Raw genomic sequence first — 27,920 nt, forward strand, 5'->3', positions numbered from 1 at the left:
ATCTGTAAAAGTTTGAGGGTCTTAGGGGCCAAGGTGAATTTCTTCAGGCCCCTGAGGTTGAAGAGGCGCTGTTGCGCCTTCTTCACTACACTGTATGTGTTGGTGGACCATTTGAGATTGTCAGTGACCTGTACACAGAGGTACTTTCCAGCTTTCCACCTTCTCCACTGTGGTCACGTTGATGTGGATAGCTAATCATTCAAATACATTGTTACTGGTTCACATAAACAGAGCCCACCCCCCATTTTTCTAAGTTTAGGCTCTTAGATTCCACTAAACATGAAAACGTACTGGTTCATATAAAGAGCCCCCCCCCAACAGAAACACCAATACAGGACCAATCAAAGTGCTAATCTTGTTCATTCCAAATCCATGCACATTTTACATTTGCACCACTCAAAAGCATGTGGTATCGAACACAAGCAGTCAGTCACAAAAATGTGAATTTGAAGGTAATTTGTGTTTGTTTTTTTGTTTGTTTGTTTTTTTAACATACATCCAGAAACTTAGTCACAATTCTACTACAGTGAGAAACGGAACAGGTAGTGTTGGACAGAGAGAGAGGCGAGAAAAAAAAGCTGTTGTTGCAAGTAGTTCCAGCTCGTAAGGCAGTGGCGAAATCCCGGCATGGATTAACTGGCTGGGATGGGGCACACCCCCTTCTCCATAGCCATTTCCCAGCATGCCATTTAACCATTTCCTCTCAGTTTTTACACTTCCAAGCTTTTACAAGCAATTGTTTAAACCAGATTCAAAACAAAGCGCAATGCTAGGGGCTAGAAACCTTTGATATGCGGACTCACAGGACATTCCCTCCTCACAACCAAAAGCAAGCAAGGGTAAATTCAATTTACCTTCAACGTATTCATTACCTGCAAGAGCCATGTTGCAAATAAGTACTCCTAGGATTTTTGTTTAAACTCCAGCACAAAAACTAGGTTGAGCTTTGGGGTTGAGATCTGGCAACCACAAAAAACACTATTGTGCACTACTGCGACACAGAGGCATGGAGGTTATTTTAGGGTAACATCAATGGCGACTAGGTCTGACCACTAAAGGGGCCAAATGTAATGTGGCTATTGTATTGATACATCCGTAAGGCCAAGATATTGAATGTGTATTAAGCCCCTTATACAATACAGTAACAGCAGACCCAGGAACAACCAGGGTTCCTAGTCTGGTGTATTTGGGGCTTTCTTAAATCACATTCTTTGATAACCATCAACCAACTGCCTTCCACCCCTATTTCACTGCTGACACAATTCTATGCCACCAATAATATTTAAGAAATATCAATGCCCTGAAATACCTTTCAAAATGATATGGAGCCATTGTGTCCATATTGCAAATAAGCATCTCTGTCAAAGCTATTTGTAAGCACCCTCATGATTGACAGCTGTTCTGAAAAAACCATGCCAGCCATTTAGACAGTCAGGTAACAGTTTTGGTGATTCACTGCCCAGACCCCTAGGGCATTGCGACAACAGAAGAAATTAACACACGCAGCAGCCATTAGGTTATGTAAGCAGTCTCAAGCTAAGCTCTTGCAGTCTTTATAAAAAATATATTTAAAAAGCCTGGCACACAGGGAGACACTTCAGTGACATAAGCAGTGGGTCTTGTACAAGCACAGTGGATTCTAGGGACAAGCACAGTGGATTCTAGGGACAAGCACAGTGGATTCTAGGGACAAGATTTCCTTCAGAAAAAGATAGGAGCTATGAGGAAGAGGGAAGCGAAATCTTTGCAGAAAAATGTAGCAATTTCCTCTGAAAAAGGGTTCTTCTAGATAGAAACCAAGCTTGGTAATTTCTGACATAAAAAGAAAGGTATGAGTTGCAAAAGGTCAAGGCAATAATTCCGATATAGATTGAGCCCTATAAATCATTGTTATTCAAGGATACGTTGTTTATTCCCCATCTGGGACATATTAAGATCGCCTCGGTGTGAGTGTGTACTTGTTTCGCGCCCACGATCCATGTCCACACATACACACCTTGTGAAGAAAAACAAGGACTACCTGGAACAGAGCCTCTAGGAAGTGGCAGACAGATCACATAACAGCTGTAACACCATACAACAGCGCATATACATTACACTGTATGTATAGAAGAATGCTGATGGGAAAACAGGAAAGGAGCAGTGTCATCCACACACACATTTTCCAGGAAGTCAGCGATGACATCATTTGAACACCAGCCATGATTTACGGTCCATAATCAGCCAGGTGATATTTTGACTAGGCCAACCAAGCTGTCCCAAGTTCTCAATAGCACTAAGTAGCGTCAAGCCATTTAAAAAGGCGCAATATGGGATATTCCCTGTTGTCCAATGGCAATTTCAAATAAGATGCATGAAAATAAATACCTTAGAAATACCTCATTAGCTTAGTACAGCTGTCGTACCCAATCATTACTGACTGTCAGTTGCATCCATAGCTCATGAATTTTAGCGTGGTTACATTTCTCCAGGATCATCCCTCAGCTTTATACCAAATCAAATGACTGGGCAAAAATAACATTAGGATTGTGGGCTTTCAGTCATATTTTCTATCCAATACAATGTGTTTTTGTGTGTATGTGAATAACTAACGTCAGAGAGTTTGGTAAAGTTCAAGCATAATCTTTTACTCAGGTATAACATGTTACAGGTCACAACATCCTAATCAAACATTCATAATGCACCTGTTTATATATCCTAGATAATGTGAATAATGCCAAGCCAGTGGGGCACTTAACATCTTCCTTTTCATATAGAACAAGCTTATATTAGAGGTCGACCGATTAATCGGAATAGCTGATTAATTAGGGCCGATTTCAAGTTTTCATAGCAATCGGAAATCTATATTTTTGGGCGCCGATTTTGCAGCTTTTTCTTTTAATTTATTTAATCTTTATTTAACTAGGTCAGTTAAGAACACATTCTTATTTTCAATGACGGCCTAGGAACAAGGCAGAACAACAGAATTGTACCTTGTTAGCTTGGGGATCCAATCCTGCAACCTTACAGTTAACTAGTCCAACACTAACCACCTGCCTCACGAGAAGCCCGCCTGTTACGCGAATGCAGTAAGCCAAGGTAAGTTGCTAGCTAGCATTAAACTTATCTTAGAAAAAACTATCAATTAACGACTGTCGTTGCTCCAATGTGTACTTAACCATAAACATCAATGCCTTTCTTAAAGTCAATACACAAGTTTATATTTTAAACCTGCATATTTAGCTAAAAGAAATCCAGGTTAGCAGGCAATACTAACCAGGTTAAATTTTGTCACCTCTTGCGTTCATTGCACGCAGAGTCAGCGTATATGCAACAGTTTGGGCCGCCTGGCTCTTTGCGAAATAATTTGCCAGAATTTTACGTAATCATGACATAACATTGAAGGTTGTGCAATGTAATAGGAATATTTAGACTCATGGATGCCACCCGTTACATAAAATACAGAATGGAATAAACGTTTTGCTTGAGGTGATAGTTTCTGGATTTGACCTAAGGCTCGTATTTCTGTGTGTTTATTATAGTTACGTCTATGATTTGATATTTGATAGAGCAGTCTGACTGAGGGGTGGTAGGCAGCAGCAGGCTCGTAATAGTCAAAGGTATATGGTTTAGGGAGAAATAGTTGACGCGTTATTATTCCTGTAATAACTTGCGGCTGAACTTGAAAGGGGTTCCTTCGTTATTTTACCGATCATGTCTTCAATAGAGAATGTCTTGATCGACTCCAAATAAGGTCTGTGTTTCGTGCAGGCTTAAACCGCCTCTGTGTTTTGATACCCATGTAAATCTCACTAGGATAAGGTAACGTTTATCAAAATATTTTCATAAATCCCCTCTACAATTTTTTTTTAAATCTTTGCTTATATTTAGCCAATATTGATCAGAGTTACCTTGTCCTATGGATATCTACACAGCTATAAAATTGGCAAGGTGATGTAAGCCTACACGAAACACAGACCTTATTTTAAGTGAATCTAAAAATATCCTATGGAATAAATGAATGAAGGAACCGCTTTCAGATTTTGCTAGAAGGTGTCATGGGAATTATGACTCGCACTTTGGTAGTCAATTCTTACCATGTCCATTATTGTTTTCAAGATTCATCACAGGTAACTTAAACTCTATTTTTATTCAAACAGTTGAGAGTATTTGTCTCCTAAGCAGACTCTTCAGTATCATTGTCACTTCAGAGCTGTGTGTGTGTTTTACAGATGGCAGAGAAAAGCAGAGGACCAGTGTGGGACTATTACATGGAATTGGCACCAGGGAAAGCAAGGTGTCTTGTTTGTGATAAAGATGTAAGATGTAAAATACCACCAACCTGTGGAATCACCTTAAGAACACCCATCCAAAAGCCCATATGTATTATATAAAGTTTTTTTTAAGTGTTCAATGTTCATTCAATATTGTTGCAATTGTCATTATAATAGTCGGTATCGGCGTCGAAAAATCATAATCGATCGACCTCTAGCTTATATATGTGGCACACAGCCACAAAATGTTTAATTTCTTGGGTCATGTTGGACCAGAATACTGAGCCTCTGGCTTTTCTTAACTGGCTTCGACCAGAGTGCCCTGCATGGATACAAGAGTGAATCATTGGGCGTTAGGTTTCTGGAACTACCACCCTGTCGCCTTTGTTGACAACTTCTTCCTGCATTGTGAGTGTGCCTCTATGTCCAGTAGTCCCTACTCTTTCTTGTGTCTGGCCAGCCTCTTAGGATAAAAGACTGACGCATTCAAGAACTCTTGTCCTCTGCTGAATGAGCTTTAATAGCATCCCGTGTCTGTGGGGAGATGTGAACCATGCTACTGATCAAAACATCAACCTCAGCCTGTAGAGCATACACGGTCTCATTTGTCCGATATTGCAGGTAGTGCTGCTCTAGACAAGAAATCTGCTATATGAAGTTCTATTCCTTTCTTGTATAGTACCTGTAGTTGATAACGTTGAAGCATCATCCTTTGAAGTCGCTTCAATGCAGTCAGATTCTTTTTTTAAGATAACCTCAAGCGGCTTGTGATCAGTGTGCACCGTGATAAAGTCCCTATCATGAAGGTATTGATCAAAACGGTCACAGGAGAACACTATGGCTAGGCACTCCTTTTCAATTTGGGTATATCCTTGCTCCATAGGTGTCAACGTCCTTGAAGCAAATGCAATGGCTGCCCCTTCTGCAAGAGCGCAGCCACTAGGCCTTGTCACTTGCATCACATTGTAGGGTCACTTCTTCAGGGAGGTCATAGTAGATAAGTATTGGTTGGTTGCTTACAAACTTCTTGATTTGCTCCAATGCATCATCATGTTGAGGAAGCCATGCCAATAGCACATCTTTACTGGTCAGCCGACACAATGGTCACATACGTCAGACAGATGAGGTAGGAATTTGGTTGAGTAATTGACAAAACCAAGAAAATCGGTGCACTACTTTTGCATCTGTAGATGGCGGCATTTGCTGTACTGCCTCCACCTTCTTGGGGTCTGGCTTCAGACCTTCAGCTGTCAAAAGATGTCCCATGTTTTTAATACTTGTGAGCCTGAGCTTGACTTTGTCTTTATTCAGATTCATCTCACTTGCTCTTTGTAAGAGCTAAGTCAGGTTGTGTTCATGGTCCACAGCCGTATACCAGGATATCATCAGCTATGACGCTTATTCTTGGTAGTCCCTGAAGTGCTTCATGTTGCCTTCACTGATATTCCTCTGTAGCAGGTTTCACTCCAAAAGGTAACCTTGTCCACCGGTATCTACCATTGGGGGTCCAAAATGTGGTGCGGTAACTATCTTCATCCAAACATACATGACCGTACCCATTTTTTGCATCCATAAGCAAAAATATCTTTGCTTTTGCCAGGCTAGGCAGTATCTCTTCAAAGGCAGGCATTTGGTAATGTGCCCTACACAAGGCTTTGTTCTGGGCACTTGGATCAAGGCAGACTCTTTTTTTCCAGGTTTTTCCACCACAACCATGTTGCTTATCCACTTAGTAGGTTTGGTGACCTTCGTAATGACACCCTGTTCCTCCATTGAATCAACAGCCTTCAGAATATTTTCCTTCAGTGGAATAGGGGTTCTGCCGGGAAGCTGTTGAACTAGTCTAACAGACTCATCCACCACTTGGCGAAGCTCACCTGGCAGAGCCCCCATCCCTTCAAAAATGTCCTCAAACAGTTTCAGTATTGCCTCAGATGTACAAGCCTGATGGGACCTTTTGTTTTTCTTTAGTGCTGACGTGATGAATGACATGTTGGTGGTTGAGCTGTAGCAACTTTAGATTTTCATACATTTCTGCTGAAAGGAGGCACTTCTGGAAGGTTTCCACCACTTGGAACTTTAGCACATTTCCCCATCATGATTGGCTTGTAGTTCACACTCCACTACTGGTGTAATAATTGAGCCATTGTACAGCCTTAGCCTTGCCTTTCTTGGTTGAGGCTTTGCATCTCCATCCTGCATTACTTGCATAAAGTCTCTGTAGCTGAGTATATTGACAGTTGAGCCACTGTCTAACTGGCATTTGATACTGCTGCTTGGTTCATAATTGCAGTTCTCACATGTCAGTGGGGTAAGCTTTAAGTTAGTAAACCATTTATCTTTGCCACATTGAAGAGAATTAACATCTGTCATGTATAGCGTGTCCGCTTCTTCATCATCATTTTGATCACTGCATGTATCCTGTTCTAGCAGATTGACAGGCTTACTTTGTCTGTCTGTACACTTTTTTTCACACAGAATTTGCATTTAACCCCATATGCTGGGTATTTCGCTCTTGCGTGTGTTGATCCACAGTACGTGGACCCTTCTTCAGTATTTCTCCGCCTTAGAATACTGTCCGATGAATTATGTTTCCATTTTCTATCAATACGGTCTCCATTTGTTCTGAGTAGCACAATTGACAGATTCAGGGACAGTGTTCATCTTTTTTAATTGGGTCTGTGTCTGTTCACTTGCTCTGCATATATCTATGGCTTTATTCAGAGTGTAAGTTGTGGTTCACGCAGCAAACTTGCTTTTATCTTTACAGCCAATCATTTTGTCTCTCAATGACCCGAAATCACATGAATACGACCATTGACGCAACCTCACAACATATTGACCATGTCTCTGCTTGAGTTTGATCTCATGTGTTAAAAATGAATCTTTCATAAATCACATTACAGGTAAGTTCAAAATGTCTTCGCAAACCGTCAAGGTTTTTCTTTGAATTTTTTCTGTCCTCTTCCCCCAGATCTAGGTGACGCTGAAGCATATGGCACTCTTCCAATAACACTGAGCAGTGTTGCCACTCTCACATGCAGGTCTTTTTTTTTATCTAAACCTGTAGCGATTTCATAATCTAGTTTTGTCCCATGGAATAAATGGAATAAATGTTGTGGATCTTAATGTTTTTCCTTATAATCCTGGACTATCGGACCACCATTTTATTACGTTTGCAATTGCAACAAATAATCTGCTCAGACCCCAACCAAGGAACATCAAACGTCGTGCTATAAATTCACAGACTACACAAAGATTCCTTGATGTCCTTCCAGATTCTCTCTGTCTACCCAAGGATGCCAGAGGACAAAAATCAGTTAACCACCTAACTGAGGAACTCAATTTAACCTTGCGCAATACGCTAGATGCAGTTGCACCCCTAAAAACTAAAAACATTTCTCATAAGAAACTAGCTCCCTGGTACACAGAAAATACCCGAGCTCTGAAGCAAGCTTCCAGAAAATTGGAACGGAAATGGCGCCACACCAAACTGGAAGTCTTCCGACTAGCTTGGAAAGACAGTACCGTGCAGTACCGAAGAGCTGCCTCAGGATGGTAAGTTGGTGGTTGAAGATATCCCTCTAGTGGTGTGGGGGCTGTGCTTTGGCAAAGTGGGTGGGGTTATATCCTTCCTGTTTGGCCCTGTCCGGGGGTGTCCTCGGATGGGTCCAGTGTCTCCTGACCCCTCCTGTCTCAGCCTCCAGTATTTATGCTGCAGTAGTTTGTGTCAGGGGGCTCGGGTCAGTTTGTTATATCTGGAGTACTTCTCCTGTCCTATTCGGTGTCCTATGTGAATCTAAGTGTGCGTTCTCTAATTCTCTCCTTCTCTCTCTCGGAGGACCTGAGCCCTAGGACCATGCCGCACGATTACCTGACATGATGACTCCTTGCTGTCCCCAGTCCACCTGGCCGTGCTGCTGCTCCAGTTTCAACTGTTCTGCCTTCTTATTATTCGAACATGCTGATCATTTATGAACATTTGAACATCTTGGCCATGTTCTGTTTTAATCTCCACCCGGCACAGCCAGAAGAGGACTGGCCACCCCACATAGCCTGGTTCCTCTCTAGGTTTCTTTCTAGGTTTTGGCCTTTCTAGGGAGTTTTTCCTAGCCACCATGCTTCTACACCTGCATTGCTTGCTGTTTGGGGTTTTAGGCTGGGTTTCTGTACAGCACTTTGAGATATCAGCTGATGTACGAAGGGCTATATAAATACATTTGATTTGATTTGATAATTCTCCTTCTGATCATGGAAGAACAAACAGTTCTGATACAAATCGCCTTTCATGTCCATGGCGCTAGGCATCAGAATTTGACTGAGACATTGTATGCTCTTTGTCCTCGCTCATTTGTTCCTCTTATTCAAGTCTTTCCCGCAGCGCTCGACTTCTTCAAGCTCTGTCAAATCGGTTGTTGATCATTGCTAGACAACCATTCTCAGGTCTTGCCATAGATCTCCAAGTAGATTTAAGTCAAAACTGTAACTCGGCCTCTCAGGAACATTCACCGTCTTCTTGATAAGCAACTCCAGTAACTGGCCTTGTCATTTAGGTTTTTGTCCTGCTGAAAGGTGAATTTATCTCCCAGTGTGTGGGGGAAAGTAGACAACTAGGTATACCCTTTAGGATTTTGCCTGTGCTTAGCTCCATTCCATTTCTTCTTTATCCTGAAAAAAAAATCTCAAAACAATCACAAGCATACCATTAACATGATGCAGCCACCACTATGCTTGAAAATATGAATAGTGGTACTTGGTAATGTGTTTCACTTGCCCCAACCATAATACTTTGTATTCAGGACAAAAAGTGAATTGCTTTGCCATACAGTTCCTCAGATCTCTCTTTTCACTCTGTCAATTACAGTTGAAGTCGGAAGTTTACATACACTTAGGTTGGAGTCATTAAAACTAGTTTTTCAACCACTACACACATTTCTTGTTAACAAACTATAGTTTTGGCATGTCGGTTAGGACATCTACTGGCATGACACCAGTAATTTTTACAACAATTGTTTACAGACAGATTTCACTGTATCACAATTTCAGTGGGTCAGAAGTTTACATACACTAAGTTGACTGTGCCTTTAAAAAGCACGGAAAATTCCAGAAAATTATGTCATGGCTTTAGAAGTTTCTGATCGGCTAATTAACATCATTTGGGTCATTTGGAGGAGTACCTGTGGATGTATCTCAAGGCCTACCTCCAATCTCAGTGCCTCTTTGCTTGACATCATGAAGAAATCAAAAGAAATCAGCCAAGGCCTAAAAAAAAATGTAGACCTCCACAAGTATGGTTCATCCTTGGGAGCAATTTCCAAACGCCTGAAGATACCACGTTCATCTGTACAAACAACAGAACGCAAGCATAAACACCATGGGACCACGCAGCGGTCATACCACAAAGGAAGGAGACACGTTCTGCCTCCTAGAGATGAACGTATTTTGGTGCGAAAAGTGCTAATCAATCCCAGAACAGCAGCAAAGGGACCTTATGAAGATGCTGGAGGAAACGGGTGCAAAAGTATCTATATCCACAGTAAAACTAGTCCTATATCGACATAGTCTGAAAGGCTACTCAGCAAGGTAGAAGCCACTGCTCCAAAACCACCATAGAAAAGCCAGACTACAGTTTGCAACTGGACATGGGGACAAAGATCATTATTTTTGGAGAAATGTCCTCTGGTCTGATGAAACAAAAATAGAACTGTTTGGCCATAATGACCATTGTTATGTTTGGAGGAAAAGGGGGAAGCCGAAGAACACCATCCCAACCGTGAAGCACGGGGTGGCAGCATCATGTTGTGGGGCGTCTTTGCTGCAGGAGGGGCTGGTGCACTTCACAAAATAGATGGCATTATGAGAAAATAAAATTATGTGGATATATTGAAGCAACATCTCAAGACATCATTCAGGAAGTTGAAGCTTGATCGTAAATGGGTCTTCCAAATGGACGATGACCCCAAGCATACTTCTAAAGTTGTGGCAAAATGGTTTAAGGACAACAAAGTCAAGGTATTGGAGTGGCCATCAAAGCCCTGACCCCAGTCCTATAGAAAATCTGTGGGCAGAACTGAAAAAGCATGCGGGAGCAAGGAGACCTACAAACGTGACTCAGTTACACCAGCTCTGTCAGGAGGAATGGGCCAAAATTCACCCAACTTATTGTGGGAAGCTCTCTGGGATATGTGGTACACTAGCGTCCCACCTGGCTAAAAGCCAGGGAAAATGCAGAGCGCCAAATTCAAATAAATTACTATAAAAATCAAACTTTCATTAAATCACACATGCAAGATACCAAATTAAAGCTACACTAATTGTGAATCCAGGCAACATGTCAGGTTTCAAAAAATATTTTCGGCGAAAGCAAATGATGCTATTATCTGAGGATAGCACCTCCGTAAACAAAGAGAGAAAAGCATATTTCAACCCTGCAGGCGCGACACAAAACTCAGAAATGAAAATATAATTCATGCCTTATCTTTGACGAGCTTTTGTTGGCACTCTGATATGTCCCATAAACATCACAAATGGTCCTTTTCTTCGATTAATTCCATCAATATATATCCAAAATGTCAATTTATTTGGCGTGTTTGATCCAGAAAAACACCGGTTCCAATTTGCTCAACGTGACTAGAAAAGAAATCAAAAGTTACCTGTAAACCTTGCCAAAACATTTCAAACTACTTTTGTAATACAACTTTAGGTATTTTTTATGTAAATAAATCGATAAAATTGAAGACGGGATGATCTGTGTTCAATACAGGAGGAAAACAAACTGTTGCTAGCTTTCTGGTCACGCGCCTCTAACTAACAGTACACTTCAAGTTACCCTCGTTCTGAACAGTGCTACTTCTTCATTACACAAAGGAAAAACCTCAACCAATTTCTAAATACTGTTGACATCCAGTGGAAGCGGTAGGAACTGCAAGAAGGTCCCTTAGAAATCTGGATTCCCAATGAAAACACCATTGAAAAGAGAGTGACCTGAAACAAAATATATCTGAATGATTTGTCCTCTGGGTTTCGCCTGCTAAATAAGTTCTTTATACTCGGTTATAGGTTCTGTTATAGACATTTATTCAAAAAATAAATAAAAATAAACACAGCTAGTGACTGACTAGCACCCGTTGTCTCACGCTCTCCTTCCTGCTGCAGCGACCACCAGAGAACATCAAAGTGTTTATCGTGCCGTCAGTGTTGCTGAAGCAGAGAAGTTCTGTTACAGAAATCCCTCATTTGAAATCCCTATTCCCTTAACCCTTGCGCTCTTAACGTGAAACATGTATGCATCGCATGTGTGTATCACGTGACCAAAGACATATTTGCACGTGACTAACATTACTAGAGAACGTTGGTTATGTAAGTATTACTCCACAATGTCCGTTATTCCAGAGGACGAGTCGGACGGGATTAGTTTTTTTCCAAACTGCAACTCTTTATTTCTTCCCAATAAATTGACAGTTATGCCAGAAGCCTGAAGTTTTTTTATTCTGGGCATGGAAGACACAGTATTTCAACATGTTCAGGTGATATGGCCACACTGATAACTCAAGCTTGGTTCCAAGTTTCTAAACCAAACCAAACTGTCACCATATTTGAATTGAGGAAGTGTGATCATAATCATTAGGACATTTGAGCAATCTGCAGTATGTCCTAGATGCCCCCCAGCCTTCAGATTTGAGCTAAACAGTGCAATTGCACTTCAGATATGTTAATGCTTTGGATGCGAAAGTATACATTTACAAACCTTTTGGTCAGTTGCATGCTGCTTTGAGATCTATTAACAGCAAGGGTTGCATTAAATAGGCTCAATATTTGTTACTTATGCATTTGGCAATATTCAAGTAATACACTATTCCCTGTGAAAGTTGATATATAAAATGGCCCACGTGTAGCCTGTGAATGACCAGCTCAAAAATCCGTCTTAGATAGCAAAATTTGAAATTGTTTTTTTGTTTTTTTTAAATTGGACAAAAGTATAGACTCAGAGCTACAAAATTGTATATCATACAATACAGTTGAGGAACAATGGGAAAGTAATTCTGCTTTGAAAGTTGATAAACTTCTAAACTCACTTTTGAGAAAATGGCCTTTGAATGTTTTGGTACTACTACTGGAGAGCCCTTTGTCTACACCGATTCATCATAGGTTGTTTTCATGTTATCCAGAAGTTGGTGACTAAACTGTGCTGAAAGATGGTCAGTTTGTAAATTCTGAGCGTTTCACTCTGAGCGTTTAGAGCGCACACTGGATGCTCTGGGTGATGAGTAGGGTTGATCTGAAAGTTCTGACCTCACAACTGCAGTCAAGCACCCAAGCTAAATGGCTAACATTGGCTAGTTTGCCAGCTACTTCCAGACACAAATGAGATCGTGGTGACCATTTTACTCACCCTAACAGAGCTGATTGGGCTGTTTTCATGTTATCCAGAATGTTGGTAACTGTGCTGCTGGCAACAATTTAATTACGCTTTTTTGCCAACATTTACTGACACCGGCCATATTCAACAGGTGTTGAGCATTTGTAAATTCATCAGTTATTCTGTGCTCTGGCACACAGACAAGAATGCTCAGAAATCGGACTACATAGCGAGATAATTTCCAAACGCACCTGAAATGGTTACTTGCATAGTGGAGTCTTTTGTTAAGACATGTAGCTAGCTAGCTAGGTAAACAATTCACCATAATCCCAACTCGTGACATTACTACCATGCATGAATCTGCAGGTATCTAACCAACCAGGTTGAATGTTAGCTAGCCAAACAAATGGCTCTGAGATATGAATAATAAGATCATACATGTAACATACGCTAGCAAGCCAGCCAGCTAACAGTACACCAACTTGAAATGAAACCACTTTGTCAAAATTAGAAATGTGTAATATCTGAAAATGTAGCTAGCTTAGACTATTTTACCTGTATACATAATTCATGGATGGACACATCTCCTGTCGGATGACATGGTTGCCCTTAGTTTGAAGATGTAACCTGGAGATTGGTGTTCTCCTTAGTTATCATACTCAAATTCCACTGATTTCATAACTCGGTCCTCCAGAAAGTGGAGAGCAACACTTGTGCAGTTTTACTACACAACACTTTTTTTTTAAAGCGGAGTTTGACACGAGGGTACCTAGAAATACTGGACAGCTCAAATAGACAGAAGCGTGTTATATGGCCTACCAATTCAAACTCTCGGCATGTTCAGCCCACTCGTTATCTCAGGCTAGTGGGAAGGTTGCTGTTTTTTTCCATGGCTAAACCAACTAGGGTCATAATTTAACAAATTTTACTTACATTTGGCATACAAGTTTGTTATTAAGGAACATGAAAGTTCACATGTTCAAGGCATTTCTGCCAAAAAAAATGCATAAAAAAAAACATTTTACATCTAAACGGCTCACCTGTGAAGTAGTGACCCCGTGACATACGCTTAGTTTCCTGAAATAGGTCACACAACTTAGTTACATTTATCAAATCAGCTACTGTTACCGTGCACAAACCGCGAGCAACACCTGTCAAACTCAGACATCTCTCTCAAAACACAGGGATGTTGATTCACATGGGACTAGTATTACCAAAGGACAAAGTTTGTTACGCTCCTGCGATGTAAAAATTACTGACATGGCAGATTGGGTCAGAACTAAAATTACAGAAGTGGTGTTTTGTTCTCGTGCACATAATTACATTAACCGAACTCCCCCAGTAAAAATAACCCTGTCTGAATGGGGCACAATAGGGCCTGACCTATAGCTTATCATAATTACATCAATAAATTGGTTATAACAAACTCTGAGCACCGTAAAACATGACAGCAAAATGAATGCTGAGGACATGACAAACTCGAAAATGGGGGAATGTTTTACTGGTTGCTCAGGAGGTAAAGGGGAAAGCCAGATGTGTGGAATAAACTCTACTAGTTGTGGAAAATACTGGAGCTCAAGAAAAAGAAGGTAAGGCGCAAATGCTGCGTGAATATTGTGTCTGCCAAACAGGTGCTGTGTACCAGAGTGTCCGTTGTAATGTTTTTTTATTAAGCCTTTATTACAGGAAAGACTAAAAACAGTCGCATTCATTCATGAATGCAATTTCTGAAATGGAATGCTTCATTTATTGTTTAAGCCAATTATTCAAGGCTCACTATATTTTAAAACTGTAATGCTCGATTGCATTTCAAAATCATGAATGACTCATATGCTGTGTAATGACATGAACGAATTAATGATGGATTCAGTAGCATATAAGTATTGAAATATAGTCCTAAGTAAGTTACGGTATTAAGACTAAACAGGATGCGCTCTTAGCTGTATGTAGGCCTCAATGTTGGCTATACTAAGCCTACTAATGATCATGACCTTACTTATGATCATTATAATAATAGTAATAATAAGATCAAGAAAGAGGAGTGTTATTATCAATATTATTTTGTCGGACAATTTGGAACAATGTAAACACTAAATAAATGAGAAATAATACCAGAGCGGTTGTTCTATACATTTTTTTTTTTTTTACCAAAATTTAAAAGTGCAAAGCTTAAAAAAAGCTGCATTTGTGAAATTGCTTACTTATGTGAGGCTTGGTGCTCACGGAATCAGTAAGCTTCTAAACAAACAAACGGGCAACATTCCTGTAGATGCACATGAATGATTTATAAAGCCAGGCACATTTAACAGTTAGGCTATTGATTATAGACTAATTAAGTTGGGGTTTCCTCTCTCCTCACTTTTCTTTGAAAATTATACAAGGGCTGTTTTCTCATTTCCTAATTCTACTGCTGCCTCCGCCGCATTGTTCTCAACACCAATATGCTGGTTAACTTTGCTATTATACAAATAGCAACATGGTCTAGGAAAAGGCGCCAACCCAACAGCGCACTGATGTGTTTCTGCGACCACTAGCGCATTTATTATCAAATAATATTTTTTATTAGTGTTGCACCATTGTTCTTATGTAATATAAACATAAACAATTGCAGTAGAACGTCTTAGACTGATGGACTGTTCCATCCCCACCACAATGGATCAGTCCACTCAGATAGGCGTGAATCAGACAGGTGTCCATGATATATTTTTTATTGCTACTGCTCGACTAAAGAAATCTTGGTCGACCAAAAGCCTATCGACCAGTCAACTAAATGGGTTAGCCTTAAGCCAATCACATCCTTCATCTGAAGACCAAACCTCCTCTCCACAAAGTTATACAGACCATCTTCTAGAGTTGTTCTTGATTGGATTAGTGATAGATGGTATTCTTGTGATAGGTGGTATGCAATACTTTCTCTCCTGTATGAGTTTGCCATGTGAAAGGATGAAAGTGGGGATATCTCCGAGACAAAATGTAACAACCGGAAAGGAAAAACATGAAAAAAGACAGGTATTGTCAGACATTGTCAGTTCCTAGGCAGTGTCTCTGTGACGGGGAAGTCAGTCACTGGCCGCGGGCAGCGTTTGGTACACTAGCACACACATCGCGCCTCCCTGTTCCGTTAACAATGTGGGTCGACAAGTTCACTTCCCTATCTTAGTACATACATTTTACACTTTATTCTTACCTCCCGTCAGTAACAGTTCATGGTATAAAGAATGTACAGACAAGCATGTTTAATTTAAGCAACGTTTGTTGTACTTATCTATGTTATGGATGAGCGTGTTGTTTGTTTGGTTCTGTTCGTCTCTCTCCATCTCTGTAGCTTCAGGGTATGCTGGGATAAGGACCAGAGCTACGGTAATCAGGCTGGCTTTGTAGTGCCTGTTCCGAATGGCTCGTTCATGTGAATGGGCATATTGGAAGACTCCATGTCAGTAGGGATGGGATTTTCTAAATGTGTTATATTGGTATAGTGTATCATGAGAAACGTGTTGCAATGTATATAATTCATTATGTTTAGCTGAGTGAAAAATGTAGGCTTTAATGACGGTAATTGCTTAATGAATAAGTGCTGGGTATGTTCTGATGGGAGGGGCTTCCCCTACAAAAGGAGCCTCTCTTTCAGTTCAAGGGGGGAACCATTTTGGATTGAGCTGTTGATGGGGGCAGCATTGTTTTTATACTTTGGATTGCAGTACTGTTGTTTTTCTCCCGGATTCACTACGTAAATAAACACCCTTGCACAGAAGTACTTTTGCGGCTCTGCCATATTTTTATTTGTTAGAGGTTAGGTTTTTCAGTTTAGCCTTCTGGCCTACACTTCGTGACAGTTCCTGTGGCTTCCTCTGAGCCAATGCACCTCAAAACACGAGTGGCTCGTCAAGATGGAATCTCGGCTTAGGTTGGCTCCACGCCACACTTTGTGACGCCCCGCTTCCCTCTCCAAACACACACATACCCCTCCCCACCAGCAACGTTTGGGGATAGCTTGGGTTATCCATGTAGCCACAGCAGCACATATCCCCTTCCTTGCACTCATGATTCATTTGGGAGGCCACGTAGTGGGAGATGAAAACGCTGGCAGATTTAATAATTCATGGTACTTAATAAATTCATTTAGTGGACCTATGGGGTTGTGGGGCTGAGGGAGATGAGTATTACCAATTAATTTTTTTTTATTTTTTTTTTTATTGTCCGCTTTTAAAGAAATGGCAGAATTCCATGAGTTGATTAAGTAATAAACCTGAACCAGCCAAAGAGACATCTGTCGGTAGACTTAATGGTGTTTTTATCCTCTACGATAATAATTAATCCTACCTTTACAACTCACAACCACCCAAAATGAAAACTCCCCCCCCCCCCTCCTAATACATCCAGTAGATCACCACAAGAACAAATGCCACAGGGACCAATGAAACCACAGAGGGCAACACAATCAGCCAAGGCGTCAAAACTAAGCATCACACCAAGATTAGAGTGCAGAGGGACCTACTTCTTTCTGGGTGTGGATAATCCAGAGCCTGCATCCTTACGAGGCCGGCCGCGGGGGCGCCGGTCTGTGGGGGCAGGGGAGGGGGTGCGCCCCCCAGTACTGCTCAGGGGAATAGAAGGGCCGTGGTCAGAGGGATCCAGACTCTTGTCCTCTGATGACATTCTGCGGACCAGGATGGAGAGCAGAGAAGGAGACAAGTTTATTAATTGAACCATGGACATCGGATTGGAGATGTGGGGATACATTTGTCTTGCTAGGTAAGGTAATTAAATACCAAAGTAGATAAAAAAGAAACCAAACCAGAAGTTGTTTTCTGTTAACACACAACCTGTATTGTAAGATGCCCCGTTTGAGTACGCCATGAGACACAGTGGACTTTCTACTGAAATCCATCCACACACACACAGTACATTCAGAATGGCCTTGTTCTGAAATGGATTAAAAAGGTTTAGAGATTACTGAAGAAAAAAATATATATCACAATTACATAAGTACTCAGACCCTTTACTCAGTACTCTGTTGAAGCACCTTTGCCAACGATTACAGCCTTGAGTATGACGCTACAAGCTTGGCATGCCTGTATTTGGGGAGGTTATCCCATTGTTCTCTGTAGATCCTCTCAAGCTCGATCAGGTTGGATGGGGAGCGTCCAACCTGAGTGTGCGTGTGAGATATATATCTCACACACACACACAGTACTAGTCAAACGTTGACAGACATACTTATTCAAGGGTTTTTATTTGTACTATTTTATACAATTGTAGAATAACAGAAAATACATCAAAACTATGAAATAACACATATGGAATCATTACGAATCACAAAAAAAACAAAAGAATTGTTCAAAGTGTTCTTCAAAGTATCCACCCTTTGCCTTGATGACAACTGTGAACACTCTTGGCATTCTCTCAACCAGCTTCACCTGGAATGCTTTTCCAACAGTTTTGAAGGAGTTCCCACATATGCTGAGCACTTGTTGGCTGCTTTTCCTTCACTCTGCGGTCCAACTCATCCTAAACCATTTAAATTGGGTTGAGGTCGGGAGATTGTGGAGACCAAGTGACCTGATGCAGCACTCCCATCACTCTCCTTCTTGGTCAAATAGCCCTTACACAGCCTGGAGGTATGTTGGGTCATTGTCCCGTTGAAAAACAAATGATAGCCCAAACCAGATGGGATGGCGTATCACTGCAGAATGCTGTGGTAGCCATGCTGGTTAAGTGAGCCTTGAACTCGAAATAAATCACTGACAGTGTAACCAGCAAAAGACGCCAACACCAACACACTTCCTCGTCCATGTTTCACGGTGGGAACCACATAAGCGGAGATCCGTTCACCTACTCTGCGTCTCACAAAGCCAAGATGGTTGAAACCAAACATCAAATTTGGAATCATCAGATCAAAGAACAGATTTCCACCGGTCGAATGTTATTTGCAGCAAATCGACCATGAAGGCTTGATTCACACAGTCTCCTCTGAACAGTTGATATTGAGATGTGTCTGTTACTTGAACTCCTCTGCAGCAGAGGTACAGAGGTAACTCTGGGTCTTCCTTTCCTGTGACAGTCCTCATGAGAGCCAGTTTCATCATAGCGCTTGATGGATTTTGCAACTGCACTTGAACGCTCAAAGTTCTTGAAATTTTCCAGATTGACTGACCTTTATGTCTTTAAAATAAATGGACTGTCATTTCTCTTTGCTTATTTGAGCTGTTCTTGCCTAAATAAAGACTTGGTCTTTTACCAAATAGGGCTATCTTCTGTATACCACCCTTGTCACCACAACTGATTGGCTCAAATGCATTAAGGAAAGAAATTCCACACATTAACTTTTAACAAGGCACATCTTAATTGAAATGCATTTAAGGTGACTACCTCATGAAGCTGGTTGAGAGAATGACAAGGGTATGCAAAGCTGTCATCAAGGCAAAGGGTGGCTGCTGTAAAGAATCTCACTTTTTTGGTTACTACATGATTCCATGTGTTATTTCATAGTTTTGATGTCTTCGCTTTTTTTCTACAATATAGAAAAGAGTAAAAGTAAAGAAAAACCCTGGAATGAGTAGGTAGTCCAAACTTTTGACTGGTACTGTATATACAGTGGGGAGAACAAATATTTGATCCACTGCCGATTTTGCAGGTTTTCCTACTTACAAAGCATGTAGAGGTCTGTAATTTTCATCATAGGTACACTTCAACTGTGAGAGATGGAATGTAAAACACAATTCCAGAAAATCACATTGTATGATTTTTAAGTAATTCATATACATTTTATTGCATGACATAAGTATTTGATCACCTACAAACCAGTAAGAATTCTGGCTCTCACAGACCTGTTAGTTTTTCTTTAAGAAGCCCTCCTGTTCTCCACTCATTACCTGTATTAACTGAACCTGTTTGAACTCGTTACCTGTATAAAAGACACCAGTCCACACACTCAATCAAACTCTAACCTCTCCACAATGGCCAAGACCAGGGAGCTGTGTAAGGACATCAGGGATAAAATTGTAGACCTGCACAAGGCTGGGATTGGCTACAGGACAATAGGCAAGTAGCTTGGTGAGAAGGCAACAACCGTTGGCGCAATTATTAGAAAACGGAAGAAGTTCAAGATGACGGTCAATCACCCTCGGTCTGGGGCTCCATGCAAGATCTCACCTCGTGGGACATCAATGATCATGAGGAAGGTAAGGGATCAGCCCAGAACTACACGGCAGGACCTGTTCAATGACCTGAAGAGAGCTGGGGCCACAGTCTTAAAGAAAACCATTAGTAACACACTACGCCATCATGGATTAAAATCCTACAGCGCACGCAAGGTCCCCCTGCTCAAGCCAGCGCATGTCCAGGCCCGTCTGAAGTTTGGAAACATCATTCTTTGGGGATGCTTTTCTGCAAAGGGGACAGGACGACTGCACCGTATTGAGGGGAGGATGGATGGGGCCATGTATCGCAGGATCTTGGCCAGTAAGAGCATTGAAGATGGGTCGTGGCTGGGTCTTCCAGCATGACAATGACTCGAAACACACAGCCAGGGCAACTAAGGAGTGGCTCCGTAAGAAGCATCTCAAGGTCCTGGAGTGGCCTAGCCAGTCTTCAGACCTGAACCCAATAGAAAATATTTGGAGGGAGCTGAAATTCCATATTGCCCATTGACAGCCCCAAAACCTGAAGGATCTGGAGGTCTGTATGGAGGAGTGTGCAAAAATCGCTGCTGCAGTGTGTGCAAACCTGGTCAAGAACTACAGGAAACATATGATCTCTGTAATTGCAAACAAAGGTTTCTGTACCAAATATTAAGTTCTGCTTTTCTGATGTATAAAATACTTATGTCATGCAATAAAATGCTAATTAATTACTTAAAAATCATGCAATGGGATTTTCTGGATTTTTGTTTTAGATTCCATCTCTCACAGTTGAAGTGTACCTATGATAAAAAATTACAGACCTCTACATGCTTTGTAAGTAGGAAAACCTGCAAAATCGGCAGTGGATCAAATACTTGCTCTCCCCACTGTATATCTAAAAACAATTATAAATCTCTATCATTGTCCACTAGTTGGCACATTGATATTGGCTACGAACGGCAAAATTTGATGACATAAGGATCTTTCAATGCAACATATCCCATTTCCCAACCCGCTTGGAGCCGTGCTTGAGCCCAGCCATTCCACCTTTGTTTGATTCCACCACCAGCACACCTGATTCAACTTGCCAAGAGCTTGATGATTAGTTGACTCAGGTTGAATAGTTGAATCAGGCATGCTTGTGCAAAAGTTACAACACATTGTGTAACAACACAAAAGTTACACAATTCAACTTGCTTTCACATACCTCATGATGCAAAGCATGGAGAAACACATAGAAGACGGGCCAGGATGGCCATCACTGTCACAGCACTCCCCCTCAACTTCGACGAGCAAATTAGCTGGGTTTACCACCCCTTAAGCCTCCAACAACTACCACAAAATATAACAGATCTAGCCTCCACTTCTAATAACTGAGAAAATTAACAATAGCAACTACAACTGCTTGATGAAAGGCACAACTGTACAGTGGACAGACCAGTGTCAATTTAGCAGAGCTAGGTAAGGCAAGCTCTTGCACAAGAAAGAGGGGAAAGGAAGAAAGCAGACATTGACTCAGCTGTAATGTCTTCGAGACCAGATGTGCGAAGTCTCGCATTGGGGGACATCTCCGTGCTGCTTGGCAGCATCGCTCTCTACTGCATAAATTAATTTAGCCATTTTGTTAAGCACAGTCATGTTGGGGTGGAGAGAATGAAAAAATTAGAGGAGAGAAAATAAATAGCAGGGTCCCCCGCTGTGCGTCTGTACCAGTTTATTTTATTTTACTAGTTCTCAAATGCACTACTAGAGCCAAGTGGCTGTTCAGCCTCACAACGTCGCTGGGCAGACCACAAACACAGACTATGAGCCTGCTGGTCTGCTTGAAGGGTAGGCTATGTGCCTATGACACCAGAAACAGAAGTAGATATTACTTGAGTATTGGCATTTCAAAGTGTCCACCTCACATCACAGACCCATTCCCACTAGCAAGATATTTGGGACATCACTGAGCATAAAAACATGGATTCTCACATTTAAGGACAGATGCACTAATACATATCACACACACAAAAGTATGTGGACACCCCTTCAAAACGTGTTGATTCAGCCATTTCAGCCACACCCGTTGCCGACGGGTGTATAAAATTGAGCATGCAGCCATGCAATCTCCATAGACAAACAATGGCAGTAGAATGGCCTTACTGAAGAGCTCAGTGACTTTTAATGCCACTTTTCCAGCGAATCAGTTTGTCAAATTTCTGCCCTGGTCAACTGTAAGTGCTGTTATTGTGAAATGGAAACGTCTAGAAGCAACAACGGCTCAGCCGTGAAGTGTTAAGCCACACAAGCTCACAGAACGGGACCGCTGAAGGCTGAGGCGTGTTGCGCATAAAAATTGTCTGTCCTCAGTTGCAACGACCAAGTTCCAAACTGCCTCTGGAAGCAACTTCAGCACAATAACTGTTTGTCGGGAATTTCATGAAAAGGGTTTCCATGGCCGAGCAGCCGCATACAAGCCTAAGATCACCCCTCTAAGCGTTGGCTGGAGTGGTGCAAAGCTCACCGCCATTATACTCTGGAGCAGTGGAAGCGTGTTCTCTGGAGTGATGAATCACGCTTCACCATCTGGCAGTGCGACGGACGAATCTGGGTTTGGCGGATGTCAGGAGAACACTACCTGCCCGAATTCATAGTGCCAACTGTAAAGTTCAGAGGAGGAGGAATAATGGTCTGGGGCTGTTTTTCATGGTTCGGGCTAGGCCCCTAAGTTCCAGTGAAGGGAAATCATAATGACATTCTAGATGATTCTGTGGTTTCAAATTTATGTAAACCGTTTGGGGAAGGCTCTTTCCTGTTTCAGCACGACAATGCCCCCCGTGCACAAAGCGAGGTCAATAGAGAAATGGTTTGTCGAGATCTGTATGGAAGAACTTGATTGGCCTGCACAGAGCCCTGACCTCAACCCCATCGAACACCTTTTGGGATGAATTGGAATGCTGACTGCGAACCAGGCATTATCGACCAACATCAGTGTTCGACCTCACTAATGTTCGTGGCTGAATGAAAACAAGTCCCTGCAGCAATGTTCCAACATCTAGTGGAAAACCTTCCCAGAAGATTGGAGGCAGCAAAGGGGGGACCAACTCCATAATGTCCACAATTTTGGAATGAGATGTTCGACGAGTAGGTGTCCACATGTAGTTTGCTCAGGACATGAGGCTGCCTTAGCCCTGCTTGTTTGCTGTTGTAGCCCTCTTATCGGAGGTAGTGTCATAGGCTTGGCCAACAGAAGACGTCAGTGACACAGGGAGAATAAAAGCTTGTTTATGCAGTAAGCGCTGTAAAAACATGTAGATGCAAAATTAGGGATATTACACAAAGCAAATTTGTTACAGTAAACATTTGATGTAATGTAGCAAACATTTGGAGTAGATACATCACTCACCATAAAGGCCTATTGTGGCGACACCTTCCAAATCTTATGACAAAAAAATATTAACATCATTAATGTAAAGGTGTTTGTGTGTGGGGGGGGGCTATTCTCAAGCTGCCAGGTCGCATGTCTCAATCTTGAACTAGATATTTCCCTCTAACACAATCTGTTGTGTTTGTCAAGTTGTGGTGAAGGATGGTCAGGAGACATTTGTTGTGTTCATTGTAGAAATAAAAATTTGAAATGTAAAACCAAATTATTTCTTATTGGATGCATTCTGGAATGTATTTCTGTGAAGTGAAACAAAATGTAATGAATAGAACACTATTACCTATGAGAGAGTACATTTACATGCACACTAATAATTAGATATTAAAACGGATTATGGCAGTAGGCAGGTTATGCAATAGTCATGTAAACATCTTACTCTGCTTATCTTAAATCAGCGTAAGGTCAAAATTGAAGTAAATATACGGCAATTAAAACAACATTTTCTGAGCAATATTTTTAATTTTTAATTTTTAGGACATGTAAACACGTTCCAGCAGTATATTTTTATTTGCACATGTGCTACACCCAGCCTAGCGAGCCTCTCTCTTTAGCACAAGTGAAGCGAGTTCGGAACAATGTATGCCTCTTAGAAGAAGTCGTCGTTTTCACATACAAACTTTATATGTTCGAACTCAAAAGTCAAATATGCTTCCAAAAAAGGAATATGGATGCTGTGGTAGAACATTTACTTTGATTGGCGAATTTCTGCATTTTCAGTGACATCAGGTAGCCTGATTTCAGATGTAAACAGGATTATTAGGGAAATCGTTCTTCTTGCAAAGAATGTAAACGCATTAGTCAAACTAGTATATTAAATCTGACTATCCACAATAATCATATTATTGTGTGCATGTAACCATACTCATAGTGCACATTACAGACCATTAAGACCTGTTCTACACTAAAGGCCTACCCTTCTACCTAAACGTTCTGTAACATTAAACCCTCCTAAACAGGCCCCTCAAATCACCCATTTCTTCCTACTGAACACAGCAATGGTTGCACAAGCATTAGTAGGACTAGGAGGGGCCTGCAAGCAGCTAAGTGGGTGTTGACAGTTCTCTCAGCTAATTTAACAACCACGACCATCACTGCCACAACAGTTTGCAATCCATTTCTGCAACAATGCCAAGAGACTGTAGGCTCTTAAGAATGGAAGACCATCATGCCTTTTTTTTACCTCAAGACTTCCTGAATGTCATTTTATGCCTTTCAAAGATTTGCTAGAATGCACTATATAGCAATCCGACACCCTAAGGATGACTAATTTCTCCAACTGATAGGTTTATCTTCACCATTAAGGGTAGCTACCAAGAGGCAATAATCTCCAGAATTTGCATATTATTATTTTTGTCATAACAGCCTCACAGATATAGTTATGTTGACATGGAGCCCAGTCAGCATTTGCACTGTAAGTGACACAGGAATATGTGTTATGAATGTCGTATGAATTCCTTATGTATTAGGTACCCTTCAAACAGTGAAAGTAGTGATACTAAATAATCTTCCTTCTTGACATTATTGGTGTCCTTTGAGCTTTGCAAAAGTCAAGCTCAATGCTGAAACCCTCTGGCTTCTATTAGACAGGCAGCCCAATTCTGATATTTTTCCCAATAATAGTTTTTTGACCAATCAGATCAGTTCTAAAAAATATTTTAGGTGAAGAGATCTGATGTGATTGGTGAATAGACCAATTAGTGGGGGAAAAAATATCAGAATTGGGCTGCCCGTGTAAACACAGCCTCAGATTTCACCTGTGGCCCAATGGTCTTCGAAACAAAGTGGGATGTTGAGACCTATCATGTCAGGGAGACAGAATTTTTTTCCAGCCCTCCATCTTTGCTATGTTCCAAGTAAGCACGACAGGACCATGACATGTTTTAGACTGATTGCATTTGCTGTGGTGAAATTAAGATTAATTGAGCCATTCCATGTCCTATATTCAAGGATCTTCTCTGAATGTCCCTGCCATGTCATCCTATCACTAATTTGAAACCAAGGAACCAGCCTTCAAAGTTCTTTAAACATTAGTCATAAATTGTCTACATTCACACAACATTAAAGCCAAATTGTCTAAGTCAGACATCTGTCATTTTAATGATGATGGCATCAGACCTGGAACACTGACAACACTGTTTTTAAGACGGTAAGTGACGACTAATGTTCTCAACTCCTCGTACCTCTGCTCTAATCAATAAAAGCTTCCTGGTGTGTGTTCCTTGACAACGTCCTCCACTTCCGCTCGCTTTCTGCACACTGTCCTCCACTTTTACCTGTATGCAGCATTCCGTCTTCATCTTCCTTTCCTGACTAACAATTCACATAGCTCCTCATAACATTTTCCTTAGCTCTTTACTGTCTTAAATCCAATTTATGCTTGATCCAAAAATGTGGTCAGAGATGTCGTATGGAGTGTATGACGATATTGCGGACCCTCTGGTGGCATGCAAAGGCCAAATCAAGCTCCATACCGCATCGCCATGCACCTCAAATGTTAGAACAATGCAGAGGACTCCATATAGCTCCACATTGACATGATTGGTTGACAGTAGGTGGGGCGGCACATCCTGTATAAACAAAAACTCACTTCCTTGACAACTTCCTTCACAATAGCTCTGCTCCGCTAAGCGCAAGAAGTATGAAAGCCAGGACATCTGCAGAGGCTGCATCGCAGTAAATGCTGTACGGCCACTTCAGATGTTGAATTGACCACGCAGAGCCTTTTACATAACTCTGTGGCACAGAGACAAAAATAGATCCATATGAAATGAGACATCACCTTGTTATTCTTGGTTCTACGGCTTGACCTCACAAGTCTAATTCACATTTTAACTTATATCATACCAAAGATGCAATAATCACAGGGTTAATATGACATAGCAGGAATGCTAGTTTGGGTCTTTAGCAACTATGTGACAACAAATTGGAGTGAAATCCCAAACTAGCATCCCTGTGTCACCAGGATGTCCTCATTAGGGATGGGCATGTGACATTTGACTGTTCGAGTACTTGCATGATTTTTTGAGTACTCAAATAAATCAAATATGTTTTTAGAACAAGGCCGTGGGGTTTTACAAATAACATATCCTAATTGCTAAATTGGCTCATATATACAACAGTATGTGGACACCCCTTTAAATTACTGGATTTGGCCATTTCAGCCCCACCCATTGCTGACAGGTGTATAAAATAGAGGACACAGCCATCGAGGACACAGGAACTTCATGAAAAGGGTTTCCATGGCCGAGCAGCCGCACACAAGCCTAAGCTCGCCATGCGCAATGCCAAGCGTCGGCTGGAGTGGTGTACAGCTCGCCGCCATTGTACTCTGGAGTAGTGGAAGAGCGTTCTCTAGAGTGATGAATCACGCTTCCTGTTTCAGCATGACAATGCCCCCTGTGCACAAAGCGAGGTCCATACAAAAATCGTTTGTAGAGATTGATGTGGAAGAACTCTGACCTCAACCCCATCGAACACCTTTGGGATGAATTGGAACGCAGACTGCGAGCCAGGCCTAATTGGCCAACATCAGTGCCTGACCTCACTAATGCTTGTGACTGAATGGAAGCAAGTCCTTGCAGCAACGTTCCAAGATCTGGCAGAAAGCCTTCCCATTAGAGTGGAATCTGTAATAGCAGCAATTTCATATTAATGCCCATGATTTTGGAATGAGATGTTTGACGAGCAGGTGTCCACATACACTACATGACCAAAAGTATCTACCTCCTTCACTCCAGTATCCCAGCATTTTGTAAATATGGTATTGGAACTGACCCTGTATATAGCTAGCTTACTTATCGTGTGTTTTTGTACCATCTTGTTGTTTTTAGTACTACATTGATATTGATTACTGCATTGTCAGGTTTAGAGCTGGCAATAAAGGCATTTCACTGTACTTGAATCTACTTGTACATCACCAGGTAACACAGGAGGTTGGTCTCACCTGAATTGGGGAGGACAGGCTCGAGGTAATGGCTGGAGCGGAAGAGTATCAACTACATCCAACATGATTTTCATGTGTTTGATGCCATTCCATTTGCTCCGTTCCAGCCATTTATGAGCCGTCCTCCCTCAGCAGCCTCGACTGCTAGGTAAGGAGTTAGGCCTTATTCGTTGATTTGAGAGACGACAATATAATCAGCTGCACTTCTGTCTATAATAACAACTGGAGTCCTTGGTTGTCAATGGCAGGATCTGCATGGAGTACTGTCTTAAGGTTGAATGCATAAGAAACATGACTTAAAAAGTTGGGCATAGTTATTGAGAAAATATATTGCAATTCGTGGTTATAATAAACACTGGACTCTCCTCATGTCCTATCAAGAGCCATAACGCGTGTGGTTCTCCAATTTAGGTCGTGGAGACCTACTGCGTGTGCAAGCGTTTATTCCAGCCCATCACCAATACCTGACCTGATTAAAATAGTCAACCAATCCTGTATCTTCAGTCTGGGCCATAACATGCAATGCCAGGTGTTGCTAAAGGGCTGGAATGAAAGCATGTACACCAAATATCCTGGACTGGAGTTGAAGACCTCTGGTTTAAAACGTTCAGACTCTAATATGCTTAGGTCAAAACCCATAGGTGCAGTTCAAGAGTAGGCATAGGGATTGAATGTATGTTGTTCAAAGCTCTGAAAACACAACTTTTTGACTGCATCATTTGATGGTCACAACCCTGCCAAACACTATTGTTTGATCTTCTTGAGTGAGTAGCCGAACCATAGGGTTAACGTCTCATTAAAACTATAATGTAAAATG

The 27,920-nt window shown here is 41.4% G+C and overlaps 1 protein-coding gene across 1 annotated transcript in view; it reads right to left on the reverse strand.

Moving 5' to 3' along the window:
• Nucleotides 1-27,920, reverse strand: part of LOC109900157 (histone-lysine N-methyltransferase 2C) — a 104,062-nt gene that overhangs the window by 75,057 nt on the left and 1,085 nt on the right. The window contains exon 2 of the mRNA XM_031835020.1: nt 17,108-17,269. Coding sequence (XP_031690880.1) covers nt 17,108-17,268 — 161 coding nt within the window. The 5' untranslated portion in view covers nt 17,269. The remainder of the gene's footprint in view (nt 1-17,107; nt 17,270-27,920) is intronic.

Source organism: Oncorhynchus kisutch, linkage group LG11 (genome assembly GCF_002021735.2).
Source record: "Oncorhynchus kisutch isolate 150728-3 linkage group LG11, Okis_V2, whole genome shotgun sequence".
Lineage (NCBI taxonomy): Eukaryota > Metazoa > Chordata > Actinopteri > Salmoniformes > Salmonidae > Oncorhynchus > Oncorhynchus kisutch.